Genomic DNA, 21,838 nt, shown 5'->3' with positions numbered 1-21,838 from the left:
TTCTAGTGCTGCTCAGGAGTGTTTAAACTAGTGTGGCAGGGATTGGGAACGGGAACAGCAGGCCAGTAAGCCTAAAGACTAGGGAAAAAGGTAAGACTGAGCTAAACAGCGCAGAGTAAAGGCAGGCAGAGGGACGCCGCAGGGCTCAGAGGAACTGTAGGTCTGGAGTGCGTTTGCTTCAATGCATGAGGTACAAAATGTAAGACAGATGAACTGCGAGCATGAAGGATAGAAATGGCAGGTTTCAGAAACCATGGATGACAAGGGAAATTGTAAGCTTAGTCAAAAGGTAGCATATGATAGGTCTAGGAGTACAGTGAAATTAGGAAGGAACGTAAATGTGGAATGAGGAGGGCTAAAAGAAATGTCTTTAGCAATCATGGTCAAGGAGAATCCTAAGGCTCTTTATGTAGATATTAGGAGCAAGAGGGTAGCAAGAGGAGGCCCACTCAAGGACAATGGAGGGAAGCTTTTGGAAAAGATACTGAGGGATATATGTACATTTGGAGGAAAATGGACTAGTTAGTGACAGGCAGCATGGTTTTGTACGGGGAAGGTCATGTCTCACCAACTTGATTGAGTTTTTTGAAGAGGTGACAAAGAAAATTGATGAGGGAAGGGCTGTGGATGTAGTTTATATGCACTTTAGTAAGGTGTTTGAGAAGATCCCACATGGCAGATTGGTACAAACACTAAAATCACATGGGATTCATGGTGGGCTGGCTAGATGGACATAGAACTGGCTTGGTAACAGAAGTCAGATAGCTGCAGTGGAAGGATGTTTTTCCAGAATGGAAATCTGTACCTCATGGTGTTCCGCAGGGATTAGTGCTGGGACCTCTGTTGTTTGTAGTATATAAATGATCTTCAGGAAAATGGGGTGGTCTTATTAGCAAGTTTACGGATGACACGAAGATTGGCGGAGTTGCTGATAGTGCCGAGGATTGTCAGAGACTACAACAAGATATAGATTGGAGATTGGGCTCAGAAATGGCAGATGGAGTTTAATCTGGACAAATGCGAGGTGATGCATTTTGGAGGATTAAATCTCGGTATGAATCATACTGTAAATGGCAAAACCCTTAGGAACATTAACATACAGAGGGATCTGGGCATGCAGGTCCACAGTTCTTTAAAAGTGGCAACACAGTTTGCCAATGTGATTAAGAAGACATATGGCATGCTTGCCTTCATCAGCCAGGGCATTGAGCACAGGACTTGGGAAACCTTTTGTAGCTATATAAAACCTTAGGCCTCATTTGGAGTATTCCGTGCAGTTTTAGTCACCACATTATCAGAAGGACATGGAAGCTTTGGAGAGAGTGCTAAGAAGGTTCACCAGGATATTGCCTGGTATCGAGGGTGTTGGCTATGAGGAGAGGCTGAATAAACTATGATTGTTTTCATTGGAATGATGGTGGCTGAGGGAGACCTGATAGAGGTATACAAAATTATGAGAGGCATAGACAGGGTGAACAGTCAGAGGCCTTTTCCAAGGATGGAAGTGTCAATTACAAAGGGGGCACAGGTTCAATGTGAGAGGGAAAAAGTTTAACGGAGATGTGTGGGTAAGTTATTCACGCAGAGAGTGGTGGGTGCCTGGAATGCACTACCAGAGGATGTGGTGGAAGCAGTCATATTAGCAACATTTACAGGGCATCTGGATGGATACATGAATAAGGATGCAATAGAGGGATACGTACTGAGTAAGGGTAAAAGGTTTCTTTTAGTTAGGGCATCATGATCGGCACAGACTTGGAGGGCCGAAGGGCCTGTTCCTGTCCTGTATTTTTCTTTATTCTTAGTTCTTTGATTATACTAATATCTAAGAGTATTGTGCTGTGTTTTGTTTGCACAAGAACAGTGACTGCACTTTAAAGTAATTAATTATCTGTGAAGGGCTTTGAGGTCTTTGTGTGAGACTTGATGGTGCCATGCATGACGTTTATTTCTCAGTTTTAAAAAATCAATGTGGCTTTTACTTTTATTATCAAAATAATTATTTAATTTGCTATTCTCTTGAAAGTTCTCAGACACTGGGAAAGTTTGTCTTAATTTACCAAACATAAAATATCTCACATTAATAATAATCAAAATGGTCTGTCACATTGAGTCTTTGCAAGAGTAAGAAATTAAAACCACAGGCTACATTTTCCTCTTTGAAGCAGGAATCACAAGTCCAGCAATTTCTTGACTTTGCGTTCCAGACTCCTGTCGAACAGTGTCCACCCACACTATTTTCATGACAGGTTGCGGGGTGGGGGGTGGGGGGGTTGGGGGTGGGGGCCATCACCTCCTGAAACAGTCCTGAGGTGGAAATGGAGACAGGCAGATGCCGAGGTAGGCATGTTAGAAAGCCTGCTTTGGTTCACTTGGACATCTTCCCAGTTCTGCACATGAGTGTTAGTCACCCTAGCCCTCCCCTCCCCTGCCCCGGCTCACTCCAAACCCCCATATCCTCTCATTGTCCTCATATTCACTCCATATGTCCACAATACCCACAAACCCAGTATCTACAATGGGCAATATATGGGCCTTGTAATAACACTGGGAAATCTTTGAGATACTCAAAACTTGTCATAATGAACAAAACATCTTCAAAGATCTCTTTCAAAAATATATTGCTCTTACGAGCTGATAAAATTGTGAATCTAACCATGGCTCATATTTCCCTTGACAGCTGTGTCAACAACCCTTGCTGACCTGAGTCCATTATTGGGGGTTGGAGCTCAGCCAAGCATTCAAAATGTGACACTATTGCATAACTGCGTCATCGAAGCCTCCAGAGATAAATGTATTAAAGCGTTCAAAGTACAATTCAAAGACTGAACAGGTTATGGACAGGTCAATCAAAAAAGTCAGCCAAATGTTGCACAGGTTCAAAGGCTGAACAGATTGGTGACCTGTCAATGAAAATATCAAAGCACAGGGTGTTACATTTTTTTCAAATGTATTTTATTCCAAACATGTATGAAAACAGGTTACAGCAAATAAACACTCCAGGAAACATATCTCTCAGCAATTAACTATACAGTCTGTACAGATTTTTCTCTTTTTTTCACTGCCCCCCCCCCCCCACCCCGCGACAAACAGCTCCTCAAACACGGTCACAAACATCCCCCCACCTTTTTTCAACTCCCCCTGCAGAGCCCCTTAACTCATACTTTATCTTCTCCACTGCAGGAAGTCGTACAGGACACCCAAACAAGCCACTACCCCCGGTGGTGATGCCGACCACCACGCCAGCAAAATTTGCCGCCGTGCAATCAAAGAGGCAAAGGCCATGACATCGGCCTTCCTCCTTTCCATTAGCTCCAGCTTCTCCGAAACCCCAAATATCGCCACCAAAGGGTCCGGGTCCACCTCCTCCTCCACTATCCTGGCTAAGACCAATTTTTCGTAACCCCAAAACATGTGCACGTGATTTGCTGGCCCCACCCACACCAGTCGCACTCATCTGCTACCCCCTGGAAGAGCCCACTCATTTTCACCGAGTCATATGCACCCTGTGCACCATCTTGAACTGTATCAGGCTCATCCTTGCACAAGAGGAGATCCCGTTTACCCTACGCCGTGCCTCACTCCATGCACCCCCGAAGAGCACTTTAACCATTGAATAAATTGATGCATCATTCTCCACTTTCAGAATGCTGGTCAATCTAATAGTCACTTCTCTTCTTTAAAACAATATCCTATCACCAATCACCCCGTTAAAAAATACTTATCATACCACATTACACTCAGCATTACATTATGACATGTGAAGTTAGCAAAATCCTTTTCAATTTATTTGCCTAAAGTTTCCTGATGCCAGAATAGGCTTCTTCAATTGTTCCGACCCCAGTGACTTGGGAAGAGCCATGTCTCCTTCAGAAGCTGTCCCAACTCCATTGGCTAATTGCAAGGGGTCTGAAATAACCACCTCCCACAATCAATCTGCCAGCTTCAGGCTTGCTGTGCAACCCTTGTGTGTCTTGTGACTCGCACCTTCATCCCACACCCTCAGAAATACCACACAGTTGCAGGAATCCTAGAATCAGGTCCTGCCACCTGTTCCCTCTCCCTATGTGGGTTTGCCTCTCATCAGGGCAGGAAACTCTGGCCCAAAATCTCTCATCTTATTTATTACTTTATTTGAACCCTTGAGGTAGTTGTACCGCATAGATATTTTAAGGTATTCATTTTCTCCATTTATAGGTGATGTGGGGGAGATGTCAGACTTGATAAATAAGGATTCCTCTTTTAAACCAAATATCAGAATTGAGCACGCAACAAAAGCATCATGAGTTAATAATGAAGTGGTGCTTCATGTGGACAGCCTTAATATTATGACTTGGGGTACATGTATAATACAACTATTGTTGATGTGAAGTAATTTTGCTTCACACTGATGCTACTGGTATAATGCAAATAAAACCCTAATCGGAATAAAAGTCTGACCTGAGAGAAAAACAGAATAAGAATCCCTGTAGGGTCTTATCACCTGATTTAAACTGCACCAGTTTAATGTTATTACAAAGCCAAACTGCTTTGCGCTGAGGGCAAACTTGGAGGACAGTATTTTTTGTTCCTGTGTTCTTGTTCCTGTGTTCGCCAGCCCATGATTTAAGTTCTATTCACTAAATTCACGGGCTGGCAAGAACCGAAACACAAACTCTGGCTGTGTAGCAAATGTACCCCCAATGTTGCCCTCAGAGGATTTACTAAATTGCCGTTAAATTGTACTGTGGTTCTGTACTGGTTGTGAAGTAATTTGAGAATATGCAGAAACCTTCCAGGCAGAACCACAACAATTAACAGAGAGCAGACTTTGATCCCAGCAGACCATGCCAGTTCAAAGGCAGCAACAACTTGCATTGATAAAGTCACTTTGAAGTAAGAAATATCCCACAGTCCTTCATAAATAGACTTTAAAATGGACTTAAATTTGAAAGGAAGCAATTAGGAGTGACTCAGTGCTTTGTCAAGGAGATGGATCTGGGGAGAGAACTACACTAGATGCAGAAACATATTCATAGGGTGCATTGGGTGGTGAAAAATGGAACAAAGCTCACTTTGCCCTTCCAGCATTTATAATTATGTCACTGCAAATGAAATGCCCTTTTATGTACTCCTTTCCCTCTATTTAATGCAAACAGATGACATATTGGGTACAACTACAATTTTACCCACGACAGGGGCCGGGATTCTCCATCCCGAGTCCATCTTGTTACCGCTGCCAGCGAGAACGCAAAATTTGGAGCTCAGCCAAATCTCCATTCACTGCAGCGGGATCGGAGAATCCCGCCGATGTGAAGGAATGAAGAATTCCGCCCAAGTTCACTTCCATTGCAGTCCCACAGGAAATAGTTTATTTCATGTGTCATTCATGAAGTAATTCCCAATTGTGACCCCCATACAATAATAAAGATATTGAACTCCAATGTAATCAAATTGAAGGTAATTTTTCAGTTGCCTTAAAGCAATGAACTTGGTCATAGGTCTTTGTTTAGTGCTTTCAACTGCACATTAAATTTGAGTTGTCAGGTTTTTTTTTTTTGAAGCTACCTTTGGTGTTTTTGGAAGCCAGCAGTTCTTCCAAATCCGATAAGTTGTCATGTGCACTTAAGGTCCACCAGATCTTATGTATCAATGGCCCATAATTTGGGGTCAGCAGTAAAATGACGGTTCTTGCCATTGACCTCAAAAATCTGAACTGAGAGACCGTGCAATCTTTACAGTGTCAATTTTAACTCTTCTCATTGTGCAATTAATTTGGGTATTGTTCCTAGCATCATAAAGCTATCCAAGCATTAAAGAATTTTCACAGGCACTAAACAGAATAAAATCATGCAGCTTTCTGAACAAAATTACAGAGAGCAAAATAAAGATTTTAAGACACATTTGGGGTTAAAGTTGAAATATCACAAACAACGTTTCGAGGTTTTAATTGCTAAAAATCTAATAATTAATCATAAAAGGGGTGCACAATATAGCCGATAGTGGAACTGTGAATTACAGACCACAACTTCAGGATTTTTGCACTCATCTGCTTCTATGCCAAACCTTGAAGTTATGGTCAGATTCAGAGAGGTAATTAATTTGCTATCAAAAATGGACAAATCCAGGCCATTCGGCCAGGATAAGATGGAATGTGGAAAAATCAAGTCTCAGCATCCGACAACATTGCTAAATGAGTGAGATCTTATTGGAAATAGTGCTCCGGCGAGAAACTAAGAGTGGCAAATTTAGGGTGGAATTCAACCAGTAAATTTCTAAGGGCACTATCCAATGGCCACACTGCACCCGAAACGTAGCTCGGACCGGCGCTTGGCTGATAAAAGCCAGGAGATCCCACTCCCGGGATCTAGCCGACTTGCAATGCGGTGCGACATCTTTTTTTTATAATTTAGACTACCCAATTTTTTTTTTCCCAATTAAGGGGCAATTTAGCATGGCCAATCCATCTAGCCTGCACATCTTTGGGTTGTGGGTGTTAAACCCACGCAGACGTGGGGAGAATGTGCTAACTCCACACGGATAGTGACCCAGGGCCGGGATTCAAACCCAGGTCCTCAGCACCACAATCCCAGTGCTAACCACTGCACCACATGCCACCCTGCCTCGCGACATCTAACGTGATCTTGTGAGACATTGCAATGTAAATCCTGCCCATTGTGGGCAGGATCACTTTTTAGCAATCTGCACTTTAGAGCAAGGCAGCTAGTCTCATTCTAATGTGCAGATTCCTGAGGTGCCCGAGGCATGGGATCTATCCCCTTTGCCCTGGAGACCTCGGGCGAACGCAGTTCAGCACTAGTCCCCACAAACGGGGGCCAGACGGAACGGCACTCATGGGGGTATCCCAGGGATTGGAGGCCCCCAGGTTCATACACTTTAGGCAAGGTACTACAAGGTACCCTGGCACTACTGGTGCCACCTGGGCACACTGCTTTTAATAGTCTGGCACCCTAGTAGTGCCACCTGGGTGCCAGCCTGGTACTACCAAGGTGCCCACGTGGCATTGCCAAGCTGTCAAGGTGCAAAGCTGGCATTTCTATCTCCTGGCAATTGGGCTGGGTTGACCTGGGTGGGTGTTGAGGGGGTGAGGGGGTGCGGTGACCCTCGCACAATGTGTTGGGGTTTGGAGGGGGCCGGGTGTCACGTTGGGGGCCTTGGAAATCGGGACTTCATTTTTAAATAGCGTCCCGATTTCTCACTACGCTGAGGAGTTCTGGCGAGCAGAGCTCCTCGGTGTAGAAAACAGGTCTATGTGCAGCCTCGGCCGCGCGTTCCCCGCTGAGGCCCCTTGTTTAATGCGAGTGGTGTTGTATAGCCATGTGTTTCTCTGCGCTGTGAATGCCGGGAAACACGTGGCTAAACGCGCTCGCTATGGGGCTTTATTCCCATTCAATTTAGTCGAGGTGCAGATGAGATCCAGATCCAGACATCTTGCAAGGTTCAATTGTATCTCGCTTGAGACCTCTCGTGAGATTGCATGGCCTCATTGCGGCACCGAGTCGGGTGCGACGAGGCCAGTAAATCATGCCCTTAATATCAAAGGGTGTTTGGATTTAATCTTTTAACCGAGAAATTCTGACGGTAGCTTTATTGTCAATGTTCTACTGGACCTCAGTATTACTAAAAATTGGATATAATTGAACATAATAAAAATATCACAATTGATTAGCCATGTAGAAATGGCTAATACATCCAGGGGAACTGGATGAGATGTCAGTCATCATCTACAACAACCACCAGTCTTCCCAACAGTTTGTAAAAACAAATGGCAAGGTATTTACAAATGTTGAATTCTATTTCCGTCACTAATCCACATTCAAACCCCAAATCAATGAGGATCTTTTTATGGATGTTTTTTATTTATATAATTTATGTCTGCCAAAGACTTTTCTCTGAGTGAATTACACAGGTGTAACGAGAGAATATTGATGTATGATGCAGTGATGCAAAGTACTGATTAATGCTGGGGCAATTCTGACATCAGAAAATGCAAAATACAAAGTCAGCAAGACGTAGTTTGTTGTATATATTCATGTGATATACTCGTTCCTGGCAAAGTGAGAAAGCACTGTAGTAAATTACGTCAACAATAACCAAAATAACTACTGTTGTATAAATGTTTTTTGCTTTGTGATTTGTCCTCAGTGTTTAGCAAAGGCCCATCCATGATGGTTGGTTTATCTGACTTTATAAAAATGTAGTAAATTTTCCAGCAGTGCAAATAGAGACTGAAGGACTGACTATAGAAATGTAATTGCAGACAGTCGTAATTCCCAAATAGCATACATGTGAGTAATCTTCATTATTGTACCCATGACAGGTCAGAGGAGGAGAAGAATATTTCAGAATTACAGGAAGATTTGAATGAATATCTCTGTTGGTTGGAAGAAACAGAGAGCATTGTGGGAATAGAACCTGATCCTGGAAATGAGCAGCAGCTAAGAGATTTGCTGGAGACAGTCAAGGTAACAGACCTGTTTGCGAAAATGAACCTATATTTCCTGTAGTGTCAAAATAATTCTCATTCAATCTGTTCACTGTAAATTTACATGTGCATTATTAGAAAATTCCTTTGAAAAGCACTCCTCACATTACAAAAGTGTATGAAAGCCTTTAAAATTATGCATTATTAAGAATAAAATTATAAAATCAATCATATTTCCAGCAAAGGTCCAGTGGGTTATAGAATATCAGTAGTCAGAAACATGACATTGAACAGCACCATTCAAGAAGGATCCAAATTTGATCACCTGCACCATGCTGCGACTGGATCTGAGCAAGGCAAATATGCCCTTGTTCAAAGGCAATTAAGGATCCTATTTCTGATCACAATGCATTGATCCTCAGCTAGAAAACTCAAGTATGTAAGCATCAAAGGACATGATTCTGCTCCCCTGTGGTGACACAAACTGCTTATATTTGCTCTTTGTCGGCCCACACAGAAGCCTAGCCAGTTGGGAAAGGTACTGGAAGACCTGTGATATCTGTATAGCTATAAATAGCATGAGGAGGGATAATATGAGATAATTGGATGAGCAATGCAAAACACTCGCAAAGTTCTTTATAAGTGTGAAAAATTCTGTTAACATTGTTGTATATTTTTGAAGAATATTTCTGCATTTGAATGTATGTGGCTAATATGAACATTTTCTTTATAAAAATTGATTTTTAATTTGATGAATTTCTTTGGCACTGCTGATATGAGGAGAAAAGAATTAAAAGTGTTTCCATGTAAAGCCACATGATACCAAAATCTGGGAAAAACACAAAATTCAACAAGGGCTGAATCTTTTGCTCTCGAGGTGGGTAAATTCCCGACTCCGCAAACCCAATTCAGGAGAAATTGTCCCAAATCTTTGGATTTAAACCTGGGGATTGAAATGGCTTGACAGCTTGATAGTGCCACAGAGCTTATCCACTTTTCACGTACCTTCACGCCTACTCTTAATAATTTCAAAGTGCTACCTGACCACTCCCAACAGCATCTGACCTCTCCAAAAGGGCTACCTTGCCTCTCAAAAGGGCACGCTGCCTGTCCAGGAGGACACCTTACCTCTCCAAATAACGTGCGCAGCTTTCGACCTTCTCCTCAAATGTCAAAAGCCTACAAGTCATGTTATGGAAATCCTGTCATGATATTCAGATAAACATCATGGTGCAAACATACATACACACTGATGGACAGATCAACGGACCAATCAATACACACACAACATCACAGCCAATCACACGCAAGAGCATAAACACTATAAGACGGGGAACACAACACTTCCCACTCATTCCAGCAGGAGACAGCTCAGGGCACAGAGCTCACAGCAAGCCACTCAGACATTCACCATGTGCTGAGTGCTTCTCCTAGATAGTGTTAGGGCTAGGTCCACAGGTTAGAGGGTAATGAGCGAACCACAGTAACCAGTTTACAGATGTTGTTATTGTTAGCAATATAACTGAGTTGTACCATCCGCAACCGTGTTGGTTCGACTATGTAGCAGAGCACCCAACACGACAAATCCCAGTAATGGAAAATGGTTCTATGAGCAGCCTCACAGGATGTGCAAAGTACAACCTGCCCCCTTTCTTTCCCACACACAATCTGGGTGAAAATTGTGGGTGCTGGGTTCGGAAGTGGCAATTCCAGAATTGGAGCTCCAATGCCATTTGGACTAAAGCGCCTAGCTCTTCCGTCTCAGTGAAAATTCAGGCTGAAGAGTTACATCTGGCGTAATTTACCAGTCTCTTTGAAGTCTTTTTCTTGATTACAAAATAAAGGAAATTTGTAGAATCATGATATTATTTATCACATTTGGCCCATCGTGTCTGCACTGGCAAATGACCATCCCGACTAAGTGCCATTCCCCGCCTCTTCCCTGTACTCCTGCACATTGTTTCTATTCAAGTAATCATCGAATTCCTTCTTGAATACTGTGATTGAAGCTGCTTCTACCACACCTTTAGGCAGTGCATTCCAGACCTGAACCACTCGTTGTGTGAAACAGTTTCACAGTCGCTCCTTTTGCAATTCACTTGATATCTGGGTCTTTTCGTTCTTGATCCTTTTACGAGCAGGGACAGTTTTTCCCTATCTACTCTGTCCAGACCCCTCATGGTTTTGAACATCTCTATCAAATTTCCTCTCAGCCTTCTTCTCTCCGAGGAGAACAGTCCAACCTCTCTACTCTATCCTCATAACTGAAGTTTCTCATCCCTGAAACCATTCTTGAAAACCTCGTCTTCACTTTTTCCAATGCGTTAACATCCTTCCTGTAATGTGGCACCCAGCATTATAGAAATACACATCAATTTACATCATATTGCATGCACTGCAATCCTGTGTTGCCCACCATTCACGGAAGGCCTCTAGAGGTTGGACGGTGCTCCTTCTTCAGGGCCACCCAGTGCAAACTTAGCTATGGAATGATTTCAAACATTCTCACACATTGAAAGGTAAACCATTTACTTAGAGAATTGTCGTCACCTTAAAGTTTCGATAATGTATTTTCAATTCTTAGCTAAATGCAAACAAGTTTGCTACGATCATTGCATCACTAAGCTGATAGTAAGTTGGCCAGCCTGAAATAATAAGAACATCATTCAAGATCCTAAAATCTCATATCCAAGATACTTATACTGCCATACCTGCTGTGCATGTTGAAAAATAACAGATTTGTAACAATCTCTTCACAAAAGAATAGTTTATGTCTTGGATGTGCCACATAAAAATGTAACCACTTCAGTTTGTTGTGAATGTGCATTTGATTTTGTTATTACATTTTTGTTGTATTAGGCATTTCTTCTGGTTCATGAACTCATCATGTTATATTGATTCAATCCAATTGAGGTGTTTACTATGGGTATGAGAACAAAATGAAAAATAGAACAAGGGAAGGTCCTGAAGTCAATAAAGTAAAAACATCAGAAGACTATCTCGTATGATAATTAATGTTCAGTACAAACATACAAGTTAGGACCAGGAGAAGATCATTCAGTCTTCAGGTCTGCTCTGCCATTCAATTAGTAATGGATGATTTGACAGTAATCTCCCACCAATCTTGGATTACCTTTCATTCCCCTATTTATCAAGAATCTATGTACTTCTGCCTTGAAACCATTGGAACACTCTGCTTCCATTGCCTTTTAGGGAAGGGGGTTCCTAAGACTTTCCTTCCTCTGAGAGACAAAAAATTATTCTCGTCTCTGTCTTAGATTTCACCAAAAGAGGAAACATCCTTTCCACATCGACCCTGTCAAGACCCCTCAGGATCTTATATGTTTCAATCAAGTTGCCTCTTACTCTTCTAGGCTCCAACAGATACAAGCCTAGCCTGTCCAACCTTTCCTCATAAGACAGCCCACCATTTCCTGGCATGAGTTTAGTAAACCTTCTCTGAACTGCTTCTCATGTATTTGCATCATTAATTAAATGAGTAGACCAATACTATACAAAATACTTCAGATGTGGCCACATCACTGTCCTGTATAATTGAAGCATAACCTTTCTACCTTTGTATTCAATTCTCCTCGTAATAAATTGTAACATTCAATTAGTTTTCCTAATTACTTGCTGTACCTGCATACGAGCCTTTTGTGATTCTTGTACTAGGTGACCCATGACACCAAGGTCCCTCTGTCGTGTTGGGTGCTCTGCTACATAGATGAACCAACACGGTGGCGATCATGACACCCTCTTTCACCATTTAGATAATATGCCTGTTTATTATTCTTCCTGTCAAAATGGACAATTCCACATTTTTTGCCATTATCCTCCATTTATCGGGGCAGGCTTCTTCGTTCCTGCGACTAAGTGCCGGCCCGAACGGAGAACCCGCAGGAGGTTTACATGAAACAAATCGGCACCGGTACTGGTGAGGGGCTAACACCAGCGCTGACCAAAACTCCTGCCACTCCCACCAGAGAATGGCCAGGTCCTGGGCTGCGCATGCGGACGGCTGTCGAACTGCAGTGGTCGCGCTGTGCAACATGGCGCCGGCTGTGCGCGGACCCAATCCTCCATCCACGACCCCACAGCCCACCCCCGGCCACCCCCGCCAGTCCTCCCGTCTCTCGCAGAAGCCTCCCCCCCCCCCGGCCAGCGGCACGGATCTTGGCCGAGTGTGGCGCTGCTGGACAGAGTCCACAGGACACGTGTCCCGCGCCGTTGGGAACTCGGGCCAGCAGGGGCGAAGCATCGCCGAGTGGGCCGGCTAATGAGCCATCAACGATATTGCGACTGTTCGCAGCGCGCATTACATCATTTTAAAGGAGGCGGAGACTCTCAAACTGGTGTCAAAACGGCACTGGCCTCAATTCCGTCGTCGGAATCTATTCCCTGCCTGAACGCCGATTATGGTATTGGCGTCGGGCAACAGAGAATCCCGCCCCATATCTTTGCCCACTTGCTTAATCTATCGATGTCTTGTCGTAGCCTCCTCATGTGTTCGTCACAATTTACTTTCCAAACTATCTTTGTATCATCAGCAAATTTAGCAATCATTCCTTGAGTACCAAATCATTTATATGGATATAAATAGTTCAGGCCACAGCATTGATCCTTGTAGCACACTACTCATACATCTCACCAACCAAAAAAAAACACATTTATGGATATCCTCTGTTTCCTGTTAGCTAGCCAATCTTCTATCCATTCCAATATGTTAACCCCTACACCATAAAGATTTATTTTTTGCTATAACCTTTGATGTGGCACCTTATCAATTGCCTTCTGGAAATCTAAGTATTTTACATCCACCGATTTCCCTTTATTCACAGCACATGTGACTCTTTCAAAGAACTCCAATAAATTGGTTGAACGTGATTTCCCTTTCACAAAACTATGTTGATTCTGCCTGAGAGTTTTTCTAAGTGTCTTGCCGTAATATTTTTAACAATAACATTTTCCCTTTGGCAGACGTTAAGATAACTGGCCTGTAGTTTCCTGCTTTCTGTCTCCCATTCTTTTTTTTAAAAATATGTTTATGAAGAATTTTTCAACCACATTTTCAACCATACAAACCCCCCCCCCCGTAACAAAAAGAAAAGTCGCATAGCAAGACATAAACATATCAAATCAACAAATTACAGAACTTTGTACATTGGATTCCTCCCGCACATATCAACTTTCCTGAACATTTATGTATTTTCTTGCTCAAGTGCCCCCAGGAAAAAAAACCTTCCCCGTCCACCCTTCTTCCCCCCGCCCCAAAAGAGATCCCCCCCCCCCCCGCTGGGTTGCTGCTGCTGCTGACCGAACTGCATCTAACGCTCCGCGAGATAGTCTAGGAACGGTTGCCACCGCCTGGAGAACCCCTGCGCAGACCCTCTCAAGGCAAACTTTATCCTCTCCAACTTGATAAACCCTGCCATGTCATTTATCCAGGCTTCCACACTGGGGGGTTTCGCATCTTTCCACATTAACAAGATCCTTCGCCGGGCTACAAGGGACGCAAAGGCCAGAATGCCGGCCTCTTTCGCCTCCTGCACTCCCGGCTCGTCCGCCACTCCAAATAGTGCTAGCCCCCAACTTGGCTTGACCTGGACTTTCACCACCTTAGATATAGTTCTCGCAACACCCCTCCAGAACCCATCCAGTGCCGGGCACGACCAGAACATATGGGCATGGTTCGCCGGGATTCCTGAGCACCTCACACATCTGTCCTCCACCCCAAAGAATCGACTCAGTCTAGCCCCCGTCATATGCGCTCTGTGAATAACCTTAAACTGTATCAGGCTAAGCCTGGCACATGAGGAAGAAGAATTAACCCTACTCAGGGCATCAGCCCACATCCCTCTTCAATCTCCTCCCCCAGCTCCTCCTCCCATTTACCCTTCAGCTCCTCTACCAAAGCCTCCCCCTCTTCTTTCATCTCCTGGTATATCGCCGACACCTTGCTCTCTCCGACCCATACGCCCAAAATCACCCTGTCTTGAATCCCTTGTGCCGGGAGCAGCGGAAATTCCCTCACCTGCCGCCTCACAAACGCCCTCACTTGCATGTACTTGAACGCGTTTCCCGGGGGTAGCCCAAACTTCTCATCCAGCGCCCCTAGGCTCGCAAACGTCCCATCAATGAACAGGTCTCCCATTCTTCCAATCCCTGCCCGATGCCAGCTCTGAAACCCCCCGTCCATCCTTCCTGGGACAAACCGATGGTTATCTCTGATCGGGGACCACACCGAGGCTCCCATCGAACCCCTGTGTCGTCTACACTGCCCCCAGATCTTTGGCGTTGCCGCCACCACCGGACTCGTGATGTACCTTGTTGGCGAGAGCGGCAGCGGTGCCGTCACCAGTGCCCCCAGGCTCGTTCCTTTGCAGGACGCCATCTCCAACCACTTCCATGCCGCCCCCTCTCCCTCCATCACCCACTTACGGATCATCGCCACGTTGGCTGCCCAATAGTAACCACCCAGATTCGGCAAAGCCAGTCCTCCTCTGTCCCTACTACGCTCCATAAACCCCCTCCTTACCCTCGGGGTCTTGCTTGCCCACACGAAACCCGTAATGCTCCTGCCTACCCTCTTAAAAAAAGCCTTGGTGATCACAATTGGAAGGCACTGGAATACAAAAAGAAACCTCGGGAGGACCACCATTTCAATCGACTGTACTCTGCCCGCCAGCGAGAGTGACAACATGTCCCATTGCTTGAAGTCCTCCTCCATCTGCTCCACCAGCCGCGTCAAATTAAGTTTGTGCAGGGCCCCCCAGCTCCTAGCTACCTGGATCTCCAAGTATCGAAAGCTCCTTTCCGCCCTCCTCAACGGTAGGTCATCTATCCCTCTTCCCTGGTCCCCTGGATGCACCACAAAGAGCTCACTTTTCCCTACATTAAGCTTATAGCCCAAAAAGTCCCCAAACTCCCTTAGAATCTGCATGACCTCGCCATCCCCTCCACTGGATCCGCCACATAAAGCAACAGGTCGTCTGCGTATAACGACACTCGATGCTCCTCTCCCCCTCGGACCACCCCCCTCCATTTCCTGGACTCCCTTAATGCCATGGCCAAAGGTTCAATTGCTAATGCAAACAACAGGGGGGACAGGGTACACCCCTGCCTCGTCCCTCGATACAGCCGAAAGTACTCCGACCTCCGCCGATTCGTAACCACATTCGCCACCGGGGCTCTATATAGGAGCTTAACCCAGCTAATAAACCCTCCCCCGAACCCAAACCTCCGCAACACTTCCCAGAGATACTCCCACTCTACTCGGTCAAAGGCCTTCTCCGCGTCCATAGCTGCCACTATCTCCGCCTCTCCCTCCACCGATGGCATCATAATCACATTTAGGAGCCTCCGCACATTGGTTTTTAGCTGCCTGCCCTTTACAAATTCCGTCTGGTCCTCATGAATCACCCCCGGGACACAGTCCTCGATCCTCGTAGCCAGCACTTTTGCCAGCAATTTATCATCTACGTTGAGGAGCGAGATCGGCCTGTACGATCCACATTGCAGTGGGTCCTTATCTCGCTTCAGGATCAAAGAGATCATCGCCGCCGACATTGTCGAGGGCAGGGTCCCCCCCTCCCTTGCCTCATTGAAAGTCCTCACCAGCAACGGGGCTAACAGGTCTACATACTTCCTATAGAACTCCACCGGGAACCCATCCGGTCCCGGGGCCTTCCCTGCCTGCATGCTCCCCAGTCCTCTAATCAGCTCCTCCAACCCAATTGGCGCCCCCAAACCAGCCACCTCCTGCTCCTCCACCCTCAGGAACCTCAGTTGGTCCAAGAATCGTCGCATCCCCTCTTTTCCCACTGGGATCTGTACAGCTCCTCATAGAAGGCCTTGAATGCCTCATTTACTTACTCCGCACCGTAGTTCCCCTTCCGTCATTGACTCCACCTATCTCCCTCACTGCCATCCTCTTACGGAGCTGATGTGCCAGCATCCGGCTCGCCTTCTCCCCATACTCGTACGTCGCCCCCTGTTCCTTCCTCCACTGTGCCTTCCCTGTGGTCAACAGGTCGAACTCCGTCTGGAGACTTTGCCTCTCCCTGAGTAGTCCCTCATCAGGGGCCTCTGCATATCTCCTGTCCATTCTTAAAATCTCCCCCACTAACCTCTCCCTTTCCCTGCCCTCTCTCTTCTCCCTATGAGCCCTGATGGAGATTAACTCTCCCCTGACCACAGCCTTCAGCGCCTCCCATTCTACTCCCACCTGCACCTCCCCATTGGCGTTGGCCTCCAAATACCTCTCAATACACCCCCGCACCCTACCGCACACTTCCTCGTCTGCCAGCAGTCCCACATCCAACCGCCACAGCAGGTGTTGGTCCCTCTCCTCCCCCAACTCTAGTTCCACCCAGTGCGGTGCGTGGTCTGAAATGGCTATGGCCGAATACTACGGTCCCTCCACTTTAGGGATCAATGCCCTGCCCAGAACAAAAAAATCTATCCGGGAGTAGGCCTTGTGTACATGGGAGAAAAAAGAAAATTCTCTGGCCAAAGGCCTGCAAATCTCCACGGATCTACTCCCCCCATCTGGTCCATAAACCCCCCAAGCACCTTGGCCGCAGCCGGCCTCTTTCCAGTCCTGGATCTGGAGCGATCCAGTGCTGGGTCCAACACCGTGTTGAAATCCCCACCCATTATCAAGCTTCCTACCTCCAGGTCCGGAATACGCCCCAACATACGCTTCATGAATCCAGCATCGTCACAGTTCGGGGTGTATACATTTACCAATACCACCCACGTCCCCTGCATCCTACTGCTCACCATCACGTATCGACCTCCATTGTCCGCTACTATGTCCTTGGCCTCAAACGACACCCGCTTCCCCACCAGTATTGCCGCCCCTCTATTCTTCGCATCCATCCCCGAATGGAATACCTGCCCTACCCATCCCTTTCTTAACCTGACCTGATCTGCCACCTTCAGATGTGTCCCCTGAAGCATGACCACATCTGCCTTCAGTCCCTTTAAGTGCGCGAACACTCGGGCCCATTTAGGCCCCTCACATGCCACTGGATTGGGAGTTGGATCAGCTGGATTGGGGGACTACATCCCTCCTGCCGACTAGCCATCTCCTATTTTAGGCCAGTCCTGTGCCCACGCTTCCCGCACCCTCCAGTCCCCCAGATGGGGAACCCCCGCCCTGAGCACCTCTTCCATTTTCAGTTCCCCCTCGGCCAATGCAGCAGCAACCCTATTTTCTCCCCCCCCCCCCCCCCCCCCCCCCCCCCCCCCCGGGCTTCCCCTGCCTTCCCGTTGACCCCCCCCCATGTGGAAATCCCTCCCCCTCCTTGTGCTCCTCCATCCCCCCCCCCCCTCCCGCCCCTCCCTAACGTGGGAAAAAGCCCACGCTTTCCTGAGCCAGCCCCGCCCCCTGTGGCGGAGCTCCTGTTGCGGCCTTATCCCAATTCCCCCATCCCGGGTCTCACCTCCCTCCAGCACCGGCGCCCACATTTCTCACAGTCTCCCCATCAAAACTCTTCCCCCATTCCCATCCATCGTCCCACCCGTGAAACATTCTTTACCCATATTTACAACCCTGTATACAGTCAACATCTCCCCCACAACCACATACCCTCAGTTCGAGTCCAATTTTTTCGTTTGCATAAAGTTCCAAGCCTCTTCTGGCGTTTCAAAATAGTGGTGTTGATCCTGATACGTGACCCACAGTCGCGCAGGCTGCAGCATTCCGAATCTCACCCTCTTTTTATGCAGCACCGCCTTGGCCCGGTTGAAGCCAGCTCTCCTCTTTGCCACCTCCGCGCTCCCGTCCTGGTAGACTCGGATCACCGCATTCTCCCATCTACTGCTCCACTCTCTCGTGACCCATCTCAGAACACTCTCTCTGTCCGCGAAACGATGGAACCTCGCCACTATCGCCCTGGGCGGCTCGCCGGCCTTGGGTCTCCTCGCCAGGACCCGGTGAGCCCCTTCTAGCTCCAGGGGGCTCGGAGAGGCCTCCGCACCCATCAGCGAATGGAGCATCGTGCTCACATACGCCCCAGCATCAGCTCCCTCCACCCCTTCGGGGAGACCCAGAATCCGGAGATTCTTCCTCCTCGACCTGTTCTCCAGGACCTCTAATCTCTCGGCCCACCTCTTGTGCAACGCCTCGTGCTCCTCCATCTTCACCGCCAGGCCCAAGATCTCGTCCTCGTTCTCGTTGGTTTTGTCCCTCACCTCTCGGAGCTCTACCTCCTGGGCCTTCTGTGTCTCCTTCAGCCCCTCGATCGCCATCAGCATTGGCGCCAGCACCTCCTTTTTAAGCTCCTCCATGCAGCGCCTGAGAAACTCCTGCTGGTCCGGCCCCCATGCTGCTCGATCTCCGCCCTCCGCCATCTTGTTTTTTCCCCCTCGTTTCTGCCGCTGCTCCAAAGCCTTTTTTTCCGCCGCTCCACTTCTGGTCCCCTCCACACACGACGGAAGGGGGACCTTGCTCTCACCTTCCCACACGGGAATCAGTCAAAAAATTTCCGTTGGGGCTCCTCCGGAGAGCCCAAACGTCCGTTCTAGCGGGAGCTGCCGAATTGTGCGGCTTAGCTCCGCATCGCCGCAACCGGTACACTCTCCCATTAATTTTGAATAAAGGAGTTATATTTGCTATTTTCCAATCTAGTGGCACCTTCCTCGAATACAGGGAATTCTGGAAAATTAAAATTGTTGTGTCAACTATCTTACTAGCCACTTCTATTAAGACACGAAGATGAAGTCCATCACGACTCAGGGATTTGTCAGCCTGCAGCTCCAACTATTTGCTGAGTACCATTTTCCCAGTGTTTCCAATTTTCCTGAGTTATGTTACTTAACATACTTCCTATGTTACTTGTCACCTCTGTAGTGAAGACTGAAGCAAAATACCTGTTTACTTCATCTGCCATCTCAACCATGGTTAGTTCTGATGACTTAACTACAGCTGCAACATAATTGGTGTATTGAGGAGGCGTAACATTTTCTTTAACGCTGGGATTTCCCCCAAAATGGGTTAGAGCAGAACTTTTTGCCACTGTTCCAACCCCATTGTGACCACAACCCATTTTCTTGGTCACACACAAATAGTGGATGAACTATAGATTGTGTTGGAGAGAGGCGAGAAAAATTTATGCTCTCAGTTTTATCAACAAGAAATCAGTGTTAGTCCTTCCTGCCCCACTTTCCTCTGAACAGGTTTGTAGGACCAGCTGAAAGCTAATGGATTCCTGGAGGAAACTCCAGCCCACAGTGTTGTTTAATCTTTAATCTTTTCTTGAACACTAGTGTTGCCCTTTTTGAAACGTATATGACCTGACATAATTTAATTTGGGACAATAATAATCCACATATAGAAAATGCATTTCCTCTTTTAAATTTTTCAGTTCCGCTTGGCTGGATTTCCTTTACGGAAAGCTAAATTGAAACATATAAATGAAAGTGGAGGAGTGGCGCTCAAAAGCACATATCTGGTTCCAGAACAACGCTTTAAACTGGAAGCTGGGATCTTGCAAACTAATCATCGTTGGACCAAGGTATGAATATGTGTAAAAGTCTTACATTTTAGAGAATAGGATACTGTGGTGGGGATGATAATGTTTCAGTTAATTAATCAATGTCGGAGGAGTGAATAGAATTTAAAAACTCAATGTTTTCTATTGCAGTTTGTTTTCGAGAATTCTGTTTGTTTAATCTATACCATTGCCAGAAGCATGTTGTTATGAATTAGTGTTCCTCATTGGCTTAATTTCAGAACATAAAGCTAATGCTATTTAAAATTCTGCAATAGCCACAAGTATTAATTCTCAGGTTATTGATTGAATTCAACCAGAAGCCTTTGTTTAAAGATTTTGAAAAACTTTTGTTTTAACCTTTTCAAACAACTGCCACACATGACATATGTTGCGTGAGTTTATCATTGTTCTAGCTGTGCATCTCAAACCTGTGTTGAAAATCCCTCACATTTTTCTCACTATAAAAGGATTGCTCAACTAATATGCAAGAGGATAACCACGAATTTAAAAAACATTTTTTAATATAAATTTAGAGTACCCAATAATTTTCTTTTCCAATTAAGGGCCAATTTAGCGTGGCCAATCCACCTAACCTGCACATCTTTGGGTTGTGGGTGTGAGACCCAGGCAGACACGGGATGAATATGCAAACTCCACACGGACAGTGACCTAGAGCTGGGATCAAACCTGGGACCACTGCACCGCAAGGCAGCATTGCTAACCACTGTGCCATCGTGCTGCCCATCGTAGGTGACAGTTCTAACGTCAGAGTCGAATCCGGGTCCTCAGCCAGTGCTCACTGCTGCGCTACCATCCTGCCCTATCTTACCACAAATTAAGACAGAATTCCCTATACTGTTTCATTTTATTTGTTACTTGTCCTTTTGTTTCGTGCTTTCTCTCTGTAGGAGTGGTGACTTCATTCTTATTTCAGTTATAGAGACAACGTAAGACAATAATTTTCCTCCCTGGTTTATTAATTGCCTAATTTAGTGGTCAGGATAGTGGAGGACAAACTATGTTGAATGGAGGTAATCATAATATGTCAGCTTTTGTCTTTCTGGACTGTTTTGATTGGTCAGTTTAAGAGACATATTTGTTGGTGGGTTTATTTGGTGAGTGGAGCCTGAGGAATGGAGAGGTACATGGGACATGTGGAGGACTGAAGCACATGTAACTGTGAATGATTTGTAGCAGCGGTAAGGGTGGCAGCGTGGCTTCGATTTGGTGGAGAACATAACCAGCAGAAGGTAAGGGGGACCCAATGACGAGGCTCTCCAAGTTGAAATGAAAATCGCTTATTGTCACAAGTAGGCTTCAATTGAAGTTACTGTGAAAAGCCCCTGGTCGCCACATTCCGGCGCCTGTTTGGGGAGGCTGTTACGGGAATCGAACCGTGCTGCTGGCCTGCCTTAGTCTGCTTTCAAAGCCAGCGATTTAGCCCTGTGTGGGACAGCCCTGAAGAGCTTACTTCTACTTCGGCCCATCGAGTCTGCACCGGCCCATGGAAAGATCACCCTACCTGAGCCCACACATCCACCCTGTGGTGATGTGCATCAATGTAAATGCATGTAGGCTAGCTAAACACTAGAGGGAGCACCAGAGACATCACACACACACACACTCAACCAATAAATCAGTTAGATAGGACACGACCAATGGACATTCAAGATACACACAGAGGTGACACAACCACAGGAGGTCATTACACCAACCCATATGTAAAGGACACTACACACATGATCTGCCTCTTTCCAGTGGAGACAGTCAGTGAGTAGAGACACAGGGTTGATTCAATATCACTCCCACCATGTGGATTGCAGCAACTGGTTAGTCAGTCTGGGTAGCTATAGTAGGATTAGCAGTAGTGTCGAACCCCAGTAATAGAAGTGTAAATAGTTTAATAAACGTG

General features: G+C 46.1%; 1 protein-coding gene across 15 annotated transcripts in view; it reads left to right on the top strand.

Annotated features, from left to right (window-relative positions):
* Positions 1-21,838, top strand: part of dmd (dystrophin) — a 3,042,490-nt gene that overhangs the window by 2,172,568 nt on the left and 848,084 nt on the right. For all 15 annotated transcript variants that reach the window (XM_072513983.1, XM_072513987.1, XM_072513978.1 and 12 more), the window contains 2 exons: positions 8,321-8,465; positions 19,798-19,947. In XM_072513983.1, the coding sequence (XP_072370084.1) occupies positions 8,321-8,465; positions 19,798-19,947 (295 nt within the window). The remainder of the gene's footprint in view (positions 1-8,320; positions 8,466-19,797; positions 19,948-21,838) is intronic.

The sequence above is a fragment of the Scyliorhinus torazame genome, chromosome 8, assembly GCF_047496885.1.
Source record: "Scyliorhinus torazame isolate Kashiwa2021f chromosome 8, sScyTor2.1, whole genome shotgun sequence".
Lineage (NCBI taxonomy): Eukaryota > Metazoa > Chordata > Chondrichthyes > Carcharhiniformes > Scyliorhinidae > Scyliorhinus > Scyliorhinus torazame.
This window is presented reverse-complemented; position numbering and strand designations above follow the sequence as displayed.